General features: G+C 40.2%; 1 protein-coding gene across 2 annotated transcripts in view; it reads left to right on the top strand.

The window, feature by feature from the left end:
- Positions 1-12,551, top strand: part of LOC132117571 (long-chain-fatty-acid--CoA ligase 6-like) — a 28,593-nt gene extending 16,042 nt beyond the window's left edge. For both annotated transcript variants that reach the window (XM_059526942.1, XM_059526943.1), the window contains 12 exons: positions 699-750; positions 3,308-3,381; positions 3,469-3,546; positions 4,547-4,681; positions 5,179-5,313; positions 7,244-7,412; positions 8,842-8,930; positions 9,125-9,241; positions 9,423-9,566; positions 9,647-9,748; positions 10,019-10,090; positions 11,121-12,551. In XM_059526942.1, coding sequence (XP_059382925.1) covers positions 699-750; positions 3,308-3,381; positions 3,469-3,546; positions 4,547-4,681; positions 5,179-5,313; positions 7,244-7,412; positions 8,842-8,930; positions 9,125-9,241; positions 9,423-9,566; positions 9,647-9,748; positions 10,019-10,090; positions 11,121-11,261 — 1,308 coding nt within the window. In that variant the 3' untranslated portion in view covers positions 11,262-12,551. The remainder of the gene's footprint in view (positions 1-698; positions 751-3,307; positions 3,382-3,468; positions 3,547-4,546; positions 4,682-5,178; positions 5,314-7,243; positions 7,413-8,841; positions 8,931-9,124; positions 9,242-9,422; positions 9,567-9,646; positions 9,749-10,018; positions 10,091-11,120) is intronic.
- Positions 12,552-14,511: the final 1,960 nt, after the last annotated feature.

The following is a 14,511-nucleotide window of genomic DNA, read 5'->3' as shown; positions in this document are numbered from 1 at the left end:
CAAGTGTTCAAGTGTTCATGTTCATGTGTTCATGTTCATGTTCATGTTCATGTGTTCGTGTTCGTGTTCGTGTTCATGTTCATGTTCATGTTCATGTTCATGTTCATGGATTCATGTGTTCTTGTTCATGTGTTCATGTTTGTGTTTGTGTTTTCATGTGTTCATGTTTTCATGTGTTAATGTTTATGTGTTCATGTTTTCATGTGTTAATGTTCATGTGTTCATTTTCATATGTTCATGTGTTCATGTGTTTCATGTGTTCATGCATGTTCATGTGTTCATATGTTCATGTTCATGTTCATGTGTTCATGTGTTCATGTTCATGTTTTCATGTTTTCATGTTTTCATGTTTTCATGGTTTCATGTTTCCATGTGTTCATGTGTTCATGTGTTCATGTGTTCATGTTCATGTTCATGTTCGTGTTCATGTTTTCATGTATTCATGTGTTCATATGTTCATGTTCATATGTTTGTGCTCATGTGTTCATGTTCATGTTCATGTGTTCATGTTCATGTTCATATGTTTGTGCTCATGTGTTCATGTTCATGTGTTCGTGTTCATGTTCATGTGTTCATGTTCATCTTCATGTTCGTGTGTTCATGTTCATGTTCATGTTCATGTGTTCGTGTTCATGTTTTCATGTGTTCGTTTTCGTGTTTTAATGTTCAAGTATTCATGTGTTCATGTGTTCCTTCAGCCACCCGGACCAGATGACCTGTCCATCGTGTGCTTCACCAGTGGAACCACAGGTGAGCTTCTCTTCTGTCACACACTGCAGATCTGAGCTGTCTTCTGCTGGCATGAATTCATGTGTCGAGGTTGATTCAGATGCTAAATGTTAAACCAGTTAGATGTGGGTAGCATGTTTTCATGTTTTCTGAAGGCAGAGTAACTCTAACCCAGTTCTACAAGTGATGTTAGAAAATATATTTTGCTTTGAAAAGATTCGTTTTTGTTTATATGCATGTGAATGTGAGCAGGAACGTGTGTCTGGGATTTAAAATCCTGCTGCTTTAAATGTTAGCTTTAATTGAACTGGATGCATTAGACATTTCAACTCATCCATTGACTTCTGCATAACATTTATGGGAAACCTATGCTGCTGTGACTGAGTGATTATATGATTAGTGTATGCTACAGATCATCTGTGCACCGGAAGCACATTCGCTGTATGAGTAGAATACTTTCCCACAATGCAATGGGCCTGACTTGATTTTACATTTCTTGTGCAGTGAATCAACTGTGCAGATTATAGCATCTCCTCTTTGACTCATTATTTGATCAGACTATATTGGATTAAAAATTTGTTTTTTTATAGACTATTTTATGAGAGGTTGTAACTCACTACATCTATAAAACACACAACATCAGTGAAATGAAGCAGAAAGTAGTACAGGTCAGAAAAGAGCATCTCCTTCAGAAGAGTGTGAGTTAATGAAGATGAGAGTATTATAGATGATGATTCATGCTTTGATTTAGATGTTGGTAGATTTGGTGATTTTTATTCTGCTGAACAGATCAATAAATTTCTGGATGAAACTAAGGTGAAGTCTGTTGAGATTGAGGAGGTTTTTCCAGACTTGGATAAATTTGTTGCATCTGTAATGGATGTTCTTAAAGAAGGGTCCTTAAATATAAATGGGGCAAGGGTTAAAAGTAAATGGCTATTATTAAAAGAATGTTTAAAAGGAATTCAAGTTATGTTTTTAAAGAAAGGCATAGTACGGAAAATATTGAAATCGTTTGGGGATGTGGTGGGAGGGGATCATGATATGATTGATATTGATATTTGGAGAGAGAAAAGTAAGGAAATTAAACAGTATACATGGATTAAAATGACAGACAATAGGGTTAGTGCTGCACGTATAGATAGATTTTATGTTAACACAATGTGCAGTAGAATAGGAGAAACTTGTATAATCTCAAGTTCTATATTAGATCATCATTTAATTCTTTTAAAATGGTTCTAACACAAACAGTTGCTCATTGTATTTATTGGAGATTCAGCACTTGTTAGAACAAGGTTTATTAGCATCAACAATATGTTCATAACCTCATGCATTGTTTACGAAGGCCTGGTGGAAATATTACTTCAGACACTTTAATGATGAGAAGAACTGCTGTAGATTTTTATACAGAAATATTTGCCAAAGAGGACATTGATCTTGATACGACATGTGAACGTTTTAATGATTTACCAACCTTTGAAAGAGGAAGACAGACTGTGTCTAGATCTCAACATCACCTTTGAGGAGATAACTGATGCAGGAGAACAACTTCAACAGGACGAGCATCAGGGTTTGATGGACTTACAGCTGAGATCTATAAATCTCTTTGGGGAATAATTTGACAAAACTAAAGTTTGAGAAGAAAGTCATAAATGAGAAGTACTGCAAAAGGGTTGCCAAAGAGCAGTCCTTTCTCTTCTTCCCAAGAAAGGAGATTTGTGTTTGCTTAAAAATTGGAAACCTGTTGCTTTACTTGTTCTGATATTATCTAAATGTGTTGCAAATCGGTTTAAATATTTAGGAGTGTATTTAGGTCAAGATGAACCTAAAAAGAAAAAATTGGGTTTGTTGGAGAAGGTCTGTGCGAGGTTGTCTAGTTGGAAATGGTGGCTTCCCCAGCTATCACATATTGGGAGAGTAATTGCCAATAATCTTATTGCATCAATGCTTTTTTACTGTAAATAATTTTCTCTGTGAACCTGATGGGAATGGAAGTTTTATTGTAAATGTTTTTTAAAGTCCCCCCCCCCATGTATTTATGCTTAAGGGGGGATAAAAGTCTGTGATTGTTTTATAAATTAACAAATTCCAAATATTCTTGATTTAGTAAAAGAATTGTAGAAGTCAAGTCTCTCCCTCGCTCCCTGTCCTTGAGTTTATCTCAAGAATTCAGAGGATTGTTCAGAAGAACTGAAGTGAATCTGTGATCTCGCACTTCTGTCTGAATGCAGTCCCACACTTTTAAAACAAAACAGCCGGTGTTGAAGATGTCGAAGAGCAATGAAATATATGTTTGACATTATATTTAGTTTCAGTCTTTATACTGTATACCAAAATATATATCAGAATGTATTTTTTGTATGTTTTGACATATATATTTGTATACATTTATAATGCCATAGAGCAAGATTTTACAGCCGAGTGGGTTTAATCTACTGTAGAGTGACTTGATTAGTTCTGCTCTTATTCAGTAAAATCAGCAGACAGCAGAGTAATGTGACGTCAGCTCCTCCTCAGTGATCTGATCTAACTCACAGTAACGTGTGTGTGTGTGTGTGTGTGTGTGTGTGTGCCTCAGGAAACCCGAAGGGAGTGATGCTGACCCACGGGAACATCATCGCAGACTTCGGCGGCTTCTTGAAAGTGACAGATGTGAGTGTTTTGTGTTCGAATCCCCTCTGCATTGAGTTGAGCTCTTATCTAAACTAAACACCGCGCTTTCTATTTGTGCCGCTGCAGAAGGTGATCTTTCCGAACCAAGACGACGTTCTCATTTCCTTCCTGCCTCTTGCTCACATGTTCGAGAGGCTGATTGAGGTGAGATGTGTGAGAAAACGTCTGCCTGTGTTTCCTGTGACATATTCTCATGCAGAGCTCACTCACACACACACACACACACACACACAAATTTTAACAATTTATTTAAGTCCACTTAAAAGAAGTACTCACGAGGACAAAAATATTATAGATGCAGTTAAATACATGTACAAGATCATGGACCAGTGGCATACATCAGGTCTTTACAATATTAAGCATAACACTCAGTTCTTATGGATATAAATAACAGCGTCTCCTCCATATATGACGGCTGCCTATAATAGCAGACAGTGCTTTGCCAAGCGTTTGGCCCTCGGTTTGGGCATCCCAAGCTGTTGAAGCCCTCTTACAACCAACCTGTGTGTGTGTCCTAAACTACCAAATATAAAAACAAGTAATTGGCCTCGATAACCTACACACACACAAACACACAAACACCCTCCAGCACAAACTCCAGCTCTGCTAATGTTACAGTTTATCTCTGTGTCAGCAGTGCACACTAATGAGGGCATGAAACCACAAACACAATCCCAGAGACACACACTTCCTCTTTCTCAGACACTGCAGTCCTCATATGACCAACTGATCTCTGTCTCTTAAAGGATCTATCTGTCTGTCTGTCTGTCTGTCTGTGTGTGTGTGTGTGTGTGTGTGTGTGTGTCTGTGTGTGTCTGTCTGTGTGTGTGCCTGTGTGTGTGTGTGTGTGTGTGTGTGTGTGTGTGTGTGTGTGTGTGTCTGTCTGTGTGTGTGTGTGCGTGTGTGAGTGTGTGTGTGTTCCTAGAGTGCATTTTTGTCAGCTGGGTTCACTGTAATAAACATGAAAATATGAATATTTAATATTAATAATTATGTTAATGTTTCACAGTTAATCCATTATGAGATTTTTGTTTTAATTTGAGCTGTACATAACACAATAGAGTCACTACATCAGATCAGTTTAGTTGGAGTCAAATATTTCTCAGTATTTCTGATCGGTCAGTCTGCTGTTCCTGATCTCTAGGCGGTGGTCATCTGTCATGGCGGTAGGATTGGCTTTTTCCAAGGTGATATCCGTCTGCTTTCGGATGACATGAAGGCTCTCCAGCCCACCATATTCCCAGTGGTCCCTCGACTCCTGAACCGCATGTATGACAAGGTGAGACGCTCCTGCTTTCTGTCTGTCTGCAAGTGAAAGTCCTGCACAAACTGACTGATCACACACACCAGCAGTGTGACAAGGGCTAAAATAAGTTATGTTGAAATAAACTGAAGTATTTAAGTGATTTTTAAATCATATTTTTGACTGAAATGAACTGGTTAATTTAGATGTTTTAGGTTGAACAGCAGATGTGCAGCGCTCTGACCTTCATCGTGTGTTTTCAAGCGACTCATGGTTTATTGCTTGATTCAGACAATATTTGCTGTTTATAAAAATTACTTAATTATAAATATGTTCATATTTTGAGGTTCTTGACATTATCTGTGTGTGTGTCTGTCTACAGGCCTTTCAGTCATTTATATAATTTATGAGGACACAAATGTGTATAATGGCATCAGTTTTACACCCTGAACATGGTTTATGATGTTTATACTTCCTGTGTCCCTGTGAATCAAATGGCTTAAAAACAAACTAAACTGTCTGTCGTCTGTCAGATCTTCAGTCAGGCTAACACTCCTCTGAAGCGCTGGCTGCTGAATTTCGCTGCGAAGAGGAAAGGGCTGGAGGTGAAGCGTGGCGTGATCCGCTGCAACAGCGTCTGGGACAAGATCTTCTTCCACAAGATCCAGGTGCGTGATGAGCAGTGCTGATCTCTGACCGCTCGACTGATCGCTCGTCTGATCTCTGATCGTTCGTCTGATCTCTGATCACTCGTCTGATCTCTGACCGCTCGTCTGATCTCTCACCGCTCGTCTGATCTCTCACCGCTCGTCTGATCTCTCACCGCTCGTCTGATCTCTGATCGCTCATCTGATCTCTGACCGCTCGTCTGATCTCTCACCGCTCGTCTGATCTCTGATCGCTCGTCTGATCTCTGACCGCTCGTCTGATCTCTGATCGCTCGTCTGATCTCTGATCGCTCGTCTGATCTCTCATCGCTCGTCTGATCTCTGATCGCTCGTCTGATCTCTGACCGCTCGTCTTATCTCTCATCGCTCGTCTGATCTCTGATCGCTCGTCGGATCTCTGACCGCTTGTCTGATCTCTCATTGTTCGTCTGATCTCTGATCGCTCGTCTGATCTCTCATCGCTCGTCTGATCTCTGATCGCTCGTCGGATCTCTGACCGCTCGTCTGATCTCTCATCGTTCGTCTGATCTCTGACCGCTCGTCTGATCTCTCATCGTTCGTCTGATCTCTGACCGCTCGTCTGATCTCTCATCACTCGTCTGATCTCTGATCGCTCGTCTGATCTCTGACCGCTCGTCTGATCTCTCATCGCTCGTCTGATCTCTGATCTCTTGTCTGATCTCTGTCCACTTGTTTGATTCCTGATCGCTCGTCTGATTTCTGTCCACTCATCTGTTGTGTGACCGCTTGTCTGTTGGATGATTACTCCTCTGATCTCTGACCTCTCATCTAGTCTCTGACCTCTCATCTGATCTCTGACCCCTCGTCTGTTTTCTGATTACTTCTCTGATCGCTCTTCTGATCTCTGACCACTCATCTGATCTCTGACCCCTCGTCTGTTGCCTGATCGCTCGTCTGTTTTCTGATTGCTCATCTGATCTCTGATCGCTCTTCTGATCTCAGATCGCTCTTCTGATCTCCGATTGCTCGTCTGATCTCTGATCGCTCTTCTGATCTCTGATTGCTCGTCTGATCTCTGATCGCTCTTCTGATCTCCGATTGCTCGTCTGATCTCTGATCGCTCTTCTGATCTCTGATTGGTCGTCTGATCTCTGATCGCTCGTCTGATTTCTGACCGCTCGTCTGATCTCTCATCGCTCGTCTGATCTCTGATCGCTCGTCTGATCTCTGACCGCTCGACTGATCTCTGATCACTCGTCTGATCTCTGACCGCTCGTCTGATCTCTGACCGCTCGTCTGATCTCTGATCTCTTGTCTGATCTCTGTCCACTTGTTTGATTCCTGATCGCTCGTCTGATTTCTGTCCACTCATCTGTTGTGTGACCGCTTGTCTGTTGGATGATTACTCCTCTGATCTCTGACCTCTCATCTAGTCTCTGACCTCTCATCTGATCTCTGACCGCTCATCTGATCTCTGACCCCTCGTCTGTTGCCTGACCGCTCGTCTGTTTTCTGATTACTTCTCTGATCGCTCTTCTGATCTCTGACCACTCATCTGATCTCTGACCCCTCGTCTGTTGCCTGACCGCTCGTCTGTTTTCTGATTGCTCATCTGATCTCTGATCGCTCTTCTGATCTCCGATTGCTCGTCTGATCTCTGATCGCTCTTCTGATCTCTGATTGCTCGTCTGATCTCTGATCGCTCTTCTGATCTCCGATTGCTCGTCTGATCTCTGATCGCTCTTCTGATCTCTGATTGGTCGTCTGATCTCTGATCACTCGTCTGATTTCTGATCGCTCTTCTGATTTCTGATTGCTCGTCTGATTTCTGATCGCTCTTCTTATCTCTGATTGCTCGTCTGATTTCTGACCGCTCATCTGATCTCTGATCACTTATCTGATCTCTATCTGCTCGTCTGTTGTCTGATTGCTCATCTGATCTCTGATAGCTCTTCTGATCTCCTCACAGGCCAGTCTGGGTGGCAGGTTACGGATGATCATCACCGGAGCAGCTCCTGCGTCTCCGACCGTGCTGGACTTCCTGAGAGCGGCGCTGGGCTGTCAGGTGTACGAGGCGTACGGTCAGACGGAGTGCACCGCTGGATGCACCTACACCACCCCTGGAGACTGGACGGCCGGTGAGATCATCAGCACAATCAGCACTCACACATCTCAACTACTGTACTGATTATATCAGTCTAATCAAACTTTGCTTCTGTTTGGTTATTTTTCTTTCATCCACTTACACATTACAAAACCTTGTAAAAAACAAATCCAAGAATTGCACACGCAAAATGCCTCACATCTCTTGGAAAATGAAGCACTGCATTCAAAATATCACAAACACATTAAGCAAAACCACACATTTTTTACTGTAAGCATTTGTGGTGTGAATACAGTATTATACAGTAGGAAAGAAAGAAACACATTGTGTGTAGTTGTGTAGATGTGTGTTTATTAATTGTTCAGTGAAGCACATGTGAGGAGTTAGTGATGAATTAGTGTGACGTTTTGATTGGGTGTTTGAAAAAGGAAATCAAGATACTTCCTGCTTGTTTTTTGTGTGAAGAGAATTGTGTTTTGTAAGCAGTTACAACTGTACTATCATTAATAATGCTATTATTAATAGTTTTTTAATGGATATTTTTACTGACCGCACAAACCAGAAAGTGAATACTGCTAACCTCCAACTATTTTGACCTGATCTAATAATAATAATTCTTATTTTTATTCATAGTTTATTTCAGTGTGGTGTGATTATTCTAACACGTCGTGATGAATGACTTACACTGATAACAGCTGATCCGTCTCTTATAATACACTTAATATGCTTATTGCTTTTATTAAATGGTTAAATAGTAAAAATCCTTAAGGCAGAAAAAAGTGCACTGCATCGCTGCAATCCTGCAGACTGAAGGTTTGCTTTAATGTGGCTCAGAGGTCATGTCGATCTTCTATCGGTCACACGTCTCCTCATGATATCAATTAACAGGGCAGAGTTCGGCAAACCTGAACTTTGGAGCACAGCGAGCTTGTTTTTCCCATCTCCAGTGTTCACATGTGTATGAACGGTATAGTGTAAGCAGACTAACCAATCAGAAATACACCTTTATATCCTCCAAAGACTGACACCATGTGACATTCAGTCAGTTGTATATTGTGCAGCAGTATGAAGCAATTGTGAGAAAATGTCTTCATCGTGGCATCTGTATGCACAGATCTCCCTCTCGTGGCTGGTTTTAACATGACACTTCATTTACGTTTTGCTCTCTGTGATGTCATTTCCAGTCATCATCTGTGTTTTTCAGTCTTAATCTCTTTGTTTGTTGAGAACATGGAAGCAGTTGAAATACACCAGATAATACATGATTGTACTCTTTGCCTGGGGGATTGTGTTTATTTTAAAACAGGTCAGCATGTAGAGTTTTCAGTCATTTTCCAGCTCTGTACAGAAATGTTTGCAGGTTTCTCTCGGTGTTCATCAATGCTGTGGAGATTCTGCTGAAAACTGGATGAGTGCTAAAGCTGATTGTGATGCAGTTGTTCTCCTGCTGTGTGTTTCTGCAGGTCATGTAGGCGCTCCGCTGCCCTGTAATCTCATTAAACTGGTGGATGTGGCTGAGAAGAACTACTTTGCTGCTAAAGGAGAGGGAGAGGTTTGTTAACACGGCCTTCGCAGACATCCTCTGAAAACATACTATACAATCAGGAAACTGAAACGTAGAGCTCTACTTGTATTTGCAGAAATGTAAACACAATTTCTAAAAAGAGAGACCAGGGTCTCTCTAAGAGATCTGCAAAACAACACTCAAAGTCAATCATCACCTGAATTGTTTCTTTCTTGATTCAGATTTGTGTGAAAGGCCCAAACGTCTTCAAGGGTTATCTGAAGGATCCCGTGAGGACGGCTGAGACGCTGGACGCAGACGGATGGCTTCACACTGGAGACATTGGCAAATGGCTGCCGGTTCGTGACGCTGTGTCTGATGTTACGATCTGTCTGTACAGAGATCTGACCTTGTGCTTCAGGGCTGCTTCTTGAATCTTTAACCAGAACACCAGCACTGAGTATACAGTGTAAAGAACCGTTGAACCGTCCCGCTCACTCAGACAAATAACTGAGGGCTTCTTTTGTTTGTTCCCATCAGAACGGCACGCTGAAGATCATCGACAGGAAGAAGCACATCTTCAAGTTAGCTCAAGGAGAATATATTTCCCCGGAGAAGATCGAGAGCATCTACATCCGCAGCGAGCCCGTGTCTCAGCTCTATGTTCACGGGGACAGCCTGCAGGTCAGTGGCTCACGCTCCGGTCACACAGAACCAGTTCACAGCGCTGACCGCTTCATAACGTCTGATGATTGTGTGTGCAGTCGTGTCTGGTGGGAGTCATCATCCCCGATCCTGAGGTCTTACCCTCGTGGGCTCAGAAGAAGGGCTTTGTGGGATGCTATGACGAGCTGTGTGAAAATAAAGTAAGGCTTGATGAATGCTTTTTACTGTCATTATACACGTGTACACTGAAATTAGGATAGCATATATTACACATATATCACATAGTGCACATTCAGCAAACATTGTACCATTATTACATACTTGCACAACAGAGAGTCGAGTTACTCTAAAATTGACTTTCAACAAAAGCAAGCAGAGAATTATATAACACATCTCTCCAAGAAAAGAAAACAGTGTTTTCAGCTTTCACCATGCAGTGGTTTTGACTGGTCTCTGTTTCGTGTCTGAAGGAACTGAAGAAAGCCATTCTGGATGACATGGTGCGCTTGGGAAAAGCCAGTGGCCTCCATTCATTTGAACAGGTGCGTTCACAACACTATAATAAACAAACATAATATAATAATATAATATAACATATAATAAACACAGTTAATGCAGCTTACTGAATACTCTTTAATGTGAAAATGAGTTTTAGGACTTGATTGGTTAAGGAAACATTTAGTTTGGCTGATTAATGAATGTTTGAACCAAAGGTCTTTCTTTATTCTTCCTGTTGAAACCCCTGAGATGCACCTCATCTTCTGTCATCATCATCATCAAACGCATCTCATTCGAGTTAGATGAAATCCTCTGGGTTATCTGAGATTACTCATCATTCTTGTGTTCAGTGATAAAGGCCAAATTTACTGATTCTCAAAGCCATGATCAGGAACGACATCATGCAGAATCATAAACACACACGTGTACTCGTCTAAATGTGGACATCGCATCACATTCCTGGACTTCTATTGTGTTTATATACAGCTAGCTATAAATACTATAATTCAACCCTAAACCACACACTCACCCTAACAGAAAACTTTATTTACTTTATATTCATTTTACAACTGAGGATGTTTTGTCACTTATGGCTACAGAGTTGGCCCCAAAATATGTTTTTAAGTACACAGCAAAAAATAAATTAAATGTAGAAACTTTTTTTTTCTTGAATATCATAGTATTTCAACAGGCTTTACATGTTTTTCGTCAAGGAGTTTTACTGTAAAATATCCAATGATGTGTCAAAAATCCTTCTTATTTTTTGGAGGACAGTTGTCTAAAGACACAGCAGCAGAAAACACACTTCTCATAATATATTAAAGTATGCTTTAGCCAAATGTAGTTATCACATTGCATTTTTACGTTCTTCACAGCAATGCCACAGAGAAAACCTTTCAGTGAACATTTCCTTAGTGTGAAGAAGATTTGATTACTCTAGAGAAGAATCTTTTGTACAATGGAAAGTTCCCCTGCATGGAACCGTGAATGCTAAAAAAGATTCGTTTTTAAGAGTGAGCATGTGTAGTGCTGCTTGACCTGATAATTCACAACGCTTTCTTTGACTCCTGGCAGGTTAAAGACATCCACATCCATAAAGAAATGTTCTCCATACAAAACGGATTGCTGACCCCCACTTTAAAATCCAAGAGACCGGAGCTGAAGCAGTACTTCAAGACAGAAATCGAGCAGCTGTATAGCAACATCTCCATGTAGTCGCTCGTCTCCAGCAGATGAGGACGTTCCAGCATTCCTTCACTATTTGTTCTTCTTCATTGAAAACTATTTGGCACTAAACGCTCCGAACGAGCCACGGGCGTCCAGGCCGAGCATGAGCTTTACTCGATGAAAGAGTCATTAAACGAGCTGTGAATATCAACGGTTGGTGTGCCTTTAGAAATGTGGCAGAGCTGCAACCAAATCCAGTCTTCCTCCGAAAGCGGACACGTCCCAGCTAGCATGCATGCTTCATTCATCTCCGGTGGGCCGAGGAGGGCAAAGGTCACCCGTATCCATTCATCTTTCCTTTTTTAGGGGTCTGAAGGGAATTCGATTGGCAAAGCCAGCACATTTCGGGCTATAAGCCATGCATGCTGTGTGCCGGCGCTCCATGTTTGACATTCCCAGCCCCTTTGAGACATTTTACATACAAACCTCATGCACAACAATCACATAGGATGCTTGTCTAGGTAGTAAAGCTCTACAAATGTGTCTCGCTTGATCAAAGTGAGCACGTCGTACAGTCTTGGGCTGAAACTACTAGCTTTTCAGTTCCTTTCCATTCCAAAGTTTTCAATAGTAGTGTAAATGTTGAAGAAAAGTAGATGTGAAACTATTTAAGCAACGGTTTGAAGTGTAGAGAAACCAATAAGATTTGAATCTGTTCTTGAATGATATCAGAACTTTATCTTTGTGTTTCATGAGGGGATATGAATGGGGATGAATCTGCAGAGATGTTTGTTTATTCGCATCCCTCTTTTGTAGGCCTTTCCAGTCCGTCTGTTCGGCCTATGATATGTTTTTGTCTGTTTGCTGAAATGTAATTGACTTATTAGCTAATTTAATGATCAGGGTTATTCCATAACTCATTATTTATTACCATTATTAGAAGTTATTCTCCATTGGGAAACTCTTTATGCTTACTGTATTTTCTTATGAATCCACGAAGTGTACATTCCTCATGATTCCAGGGCTCCTGATGGAGCGGTCAGTAAAAGGCCAGACAGCAGACTCAAAGCCCACAGTCTGTCATCATGACGTCTTCAGAGTCTCTCACTCAACACAGTCTAATCATGTCAAATTTGGAGAAAAAAGAAAGAAAGAAGAGATTTTCCCACGGTTTTGTCCAGCTGTTGTTTGTGTTTTGGTTATTGAAACAGTTCACTTGCATCTTTTCCTGATAATGTAGTCTTTTATGAGCATGTAGATCTCTGCATATACAAAAATAAAATAGTGATGAGTGTGTATAAAACATGTAAAAATAAAGAAGAATTCATTGTAATTCTATTGGTGGTCTTCAGCGTATGTGAAGCCTCCCGATCAAATCTGAGAAATATAAAATGAATAAATATAGTGATCTAATCTTCTTTGTGCCACAGATAAAAGCAGGCTATGATTTCTTAAGTTGTTTGTTAAGCCCACACAACATCTATCTATCTGTACTACTGTCCAAACGGTTTGCTATTTTCATCTTTCATCAGTAATAAAAGTGCAGTGATCAGGATGTGTCCAATTATCCAGCCCTTCTCTGAATCTGATTTGAGCTTTGTGACTTTCATTTTTTAATCATCCCCATCCATCATGTTGATATGGTGAGTCGGTCTATCCCATCATCTTTTAAGAAAATGCGCTGTAAAGTTTGAAACTACAGTGTGCAACTTTAAGACAGTAATTGCTTTAGTAAGACTGACTGCACCTCTACAATAATAAAACTAACCTTTGGAAGACTCACAATCAAACATTTACTTTTAGTGCTAGTGCTATGTTTACAATTATGGTAATTTCTCATTCCATAACCCATAATAACACTTCCTCCAGTGAAAAGTGCATCTGCTGTCGTCTCTCACATTTGTTTAGAGCTGTTTAAACGCTGCTTGATCTGTGCAGATTTCTCTCCTGATTCAGACCAGAACACTTTTTCACTGGAGGAAGTGTTATTATGGATTATAGACTCTATGTGTTTGAGTTAAAATCATCTTAATGCTGGATGTGTTTCATCTTTTGTCTTCTCCAGATGTTCACTGATGGACTGGAGTGCTGTGGATTATTGTGGTTTATTGTGATGTTTCTCTCATTCTGACGGCACCCAATGTGTTTTTGACAGGTCTGGAAGAAAGAGGACGTATGGTCATCCTACATTTATTCATGTGATGGAAGAGTCCAAATATCTTCTGCAAATGTTAGGCTATAAAATCTCCAGCGGTTCATATATTTCCACTCGCTGTGCCCTACTTGAGATTAATGAAAATAACACAAACCACTGTACATACAGCATTATCATCATGAGCATGAACAAAACGAGACAACAGAACAAGTTCCTACTAATCAGCTAAACGAAAGCCTCACAGAAAACAGTGCATAAGAAAATAAAATGAAAATCAACCCAATTCAATAAACTCTATATTAAATCTATCACGTGTCTGAATCTGGACAGATGTCTTGTGCAGCTGGATCCTGAGGAGCGGGTCAGGTTTGTTCAGGAGATCCACAGAACCTGTGTTGAGCAGATGGGCTTCTTTCAAAAACATAATAAAATGGTTCAATAAATCAGGTGTTTTGTACACGGTTTGTGAGGCCCACCGTAAGACCATCTGCTACTGACTGTGTACTGGACATGTGTCCAGATTCAGAACCGAGTTTCTGCTCTCAAATTTTAGCTTCTGTATTTCTTACAATTTATAACTTTGTGAATTTAACAGTTAGGATGTTTTTTTAAATAATGTGTGTCTGTATGGTGGGATAAATCCATAGACTGTAAAAAAAAAAAAAACAAATCCCATTCACAAAGCAAGACATATTAATCTATTACTGTCACCTTTTCTTCAGAACATCATAATGCAGAAGCTATAAACTTGGTCTCTCTGTTTAGACCTACGAACTAGTCTGGGGTTCGTTTCCCAAACTCAACTATTGTTTCAAGTTCTGTTTTTAACAATAGAGTAAAATGGAACTAACGACCAGAGTTAGCCTACCATGCTTTTGGGAAACACACTCTGACCAGCTACCAGTTTGCAAAGGGGTAATAAGTCTTATTTTTTATGTATATTGAATATATATATATATATATATATATATATATATATATATATATATATACAATATAAATATATATATGTTTATATATATATATAGGGCACATCAACCATAATTCCTTCAAAAACAACCAGAAGCCTTGGAGTTATGATTGATGATCTGCTGACTTTCTCAAACCACATTGCTAAAACTGCCTGATCCTGCAGATTTGCTT

The sequence above is a fragment of the Carassius carassius genome, chromosome 36 (assembly GCF_963082965.1).
Source record: "Carassius carassius chromosome 36, fCarCar2.1, whole genome shotgun sequence".
In the NCBI taxonomy this organism is placed as follows: Eukaryota; Metazoa; Chordata; class Actinopteri; order Cypriniformes; family Cyprinidae; genus Carassius; species Carassius carassius.
Note: the sequence above shows the minus strand (reverse complement) of the source record. Positions and strands in the feature narration are given on the sequence as shown.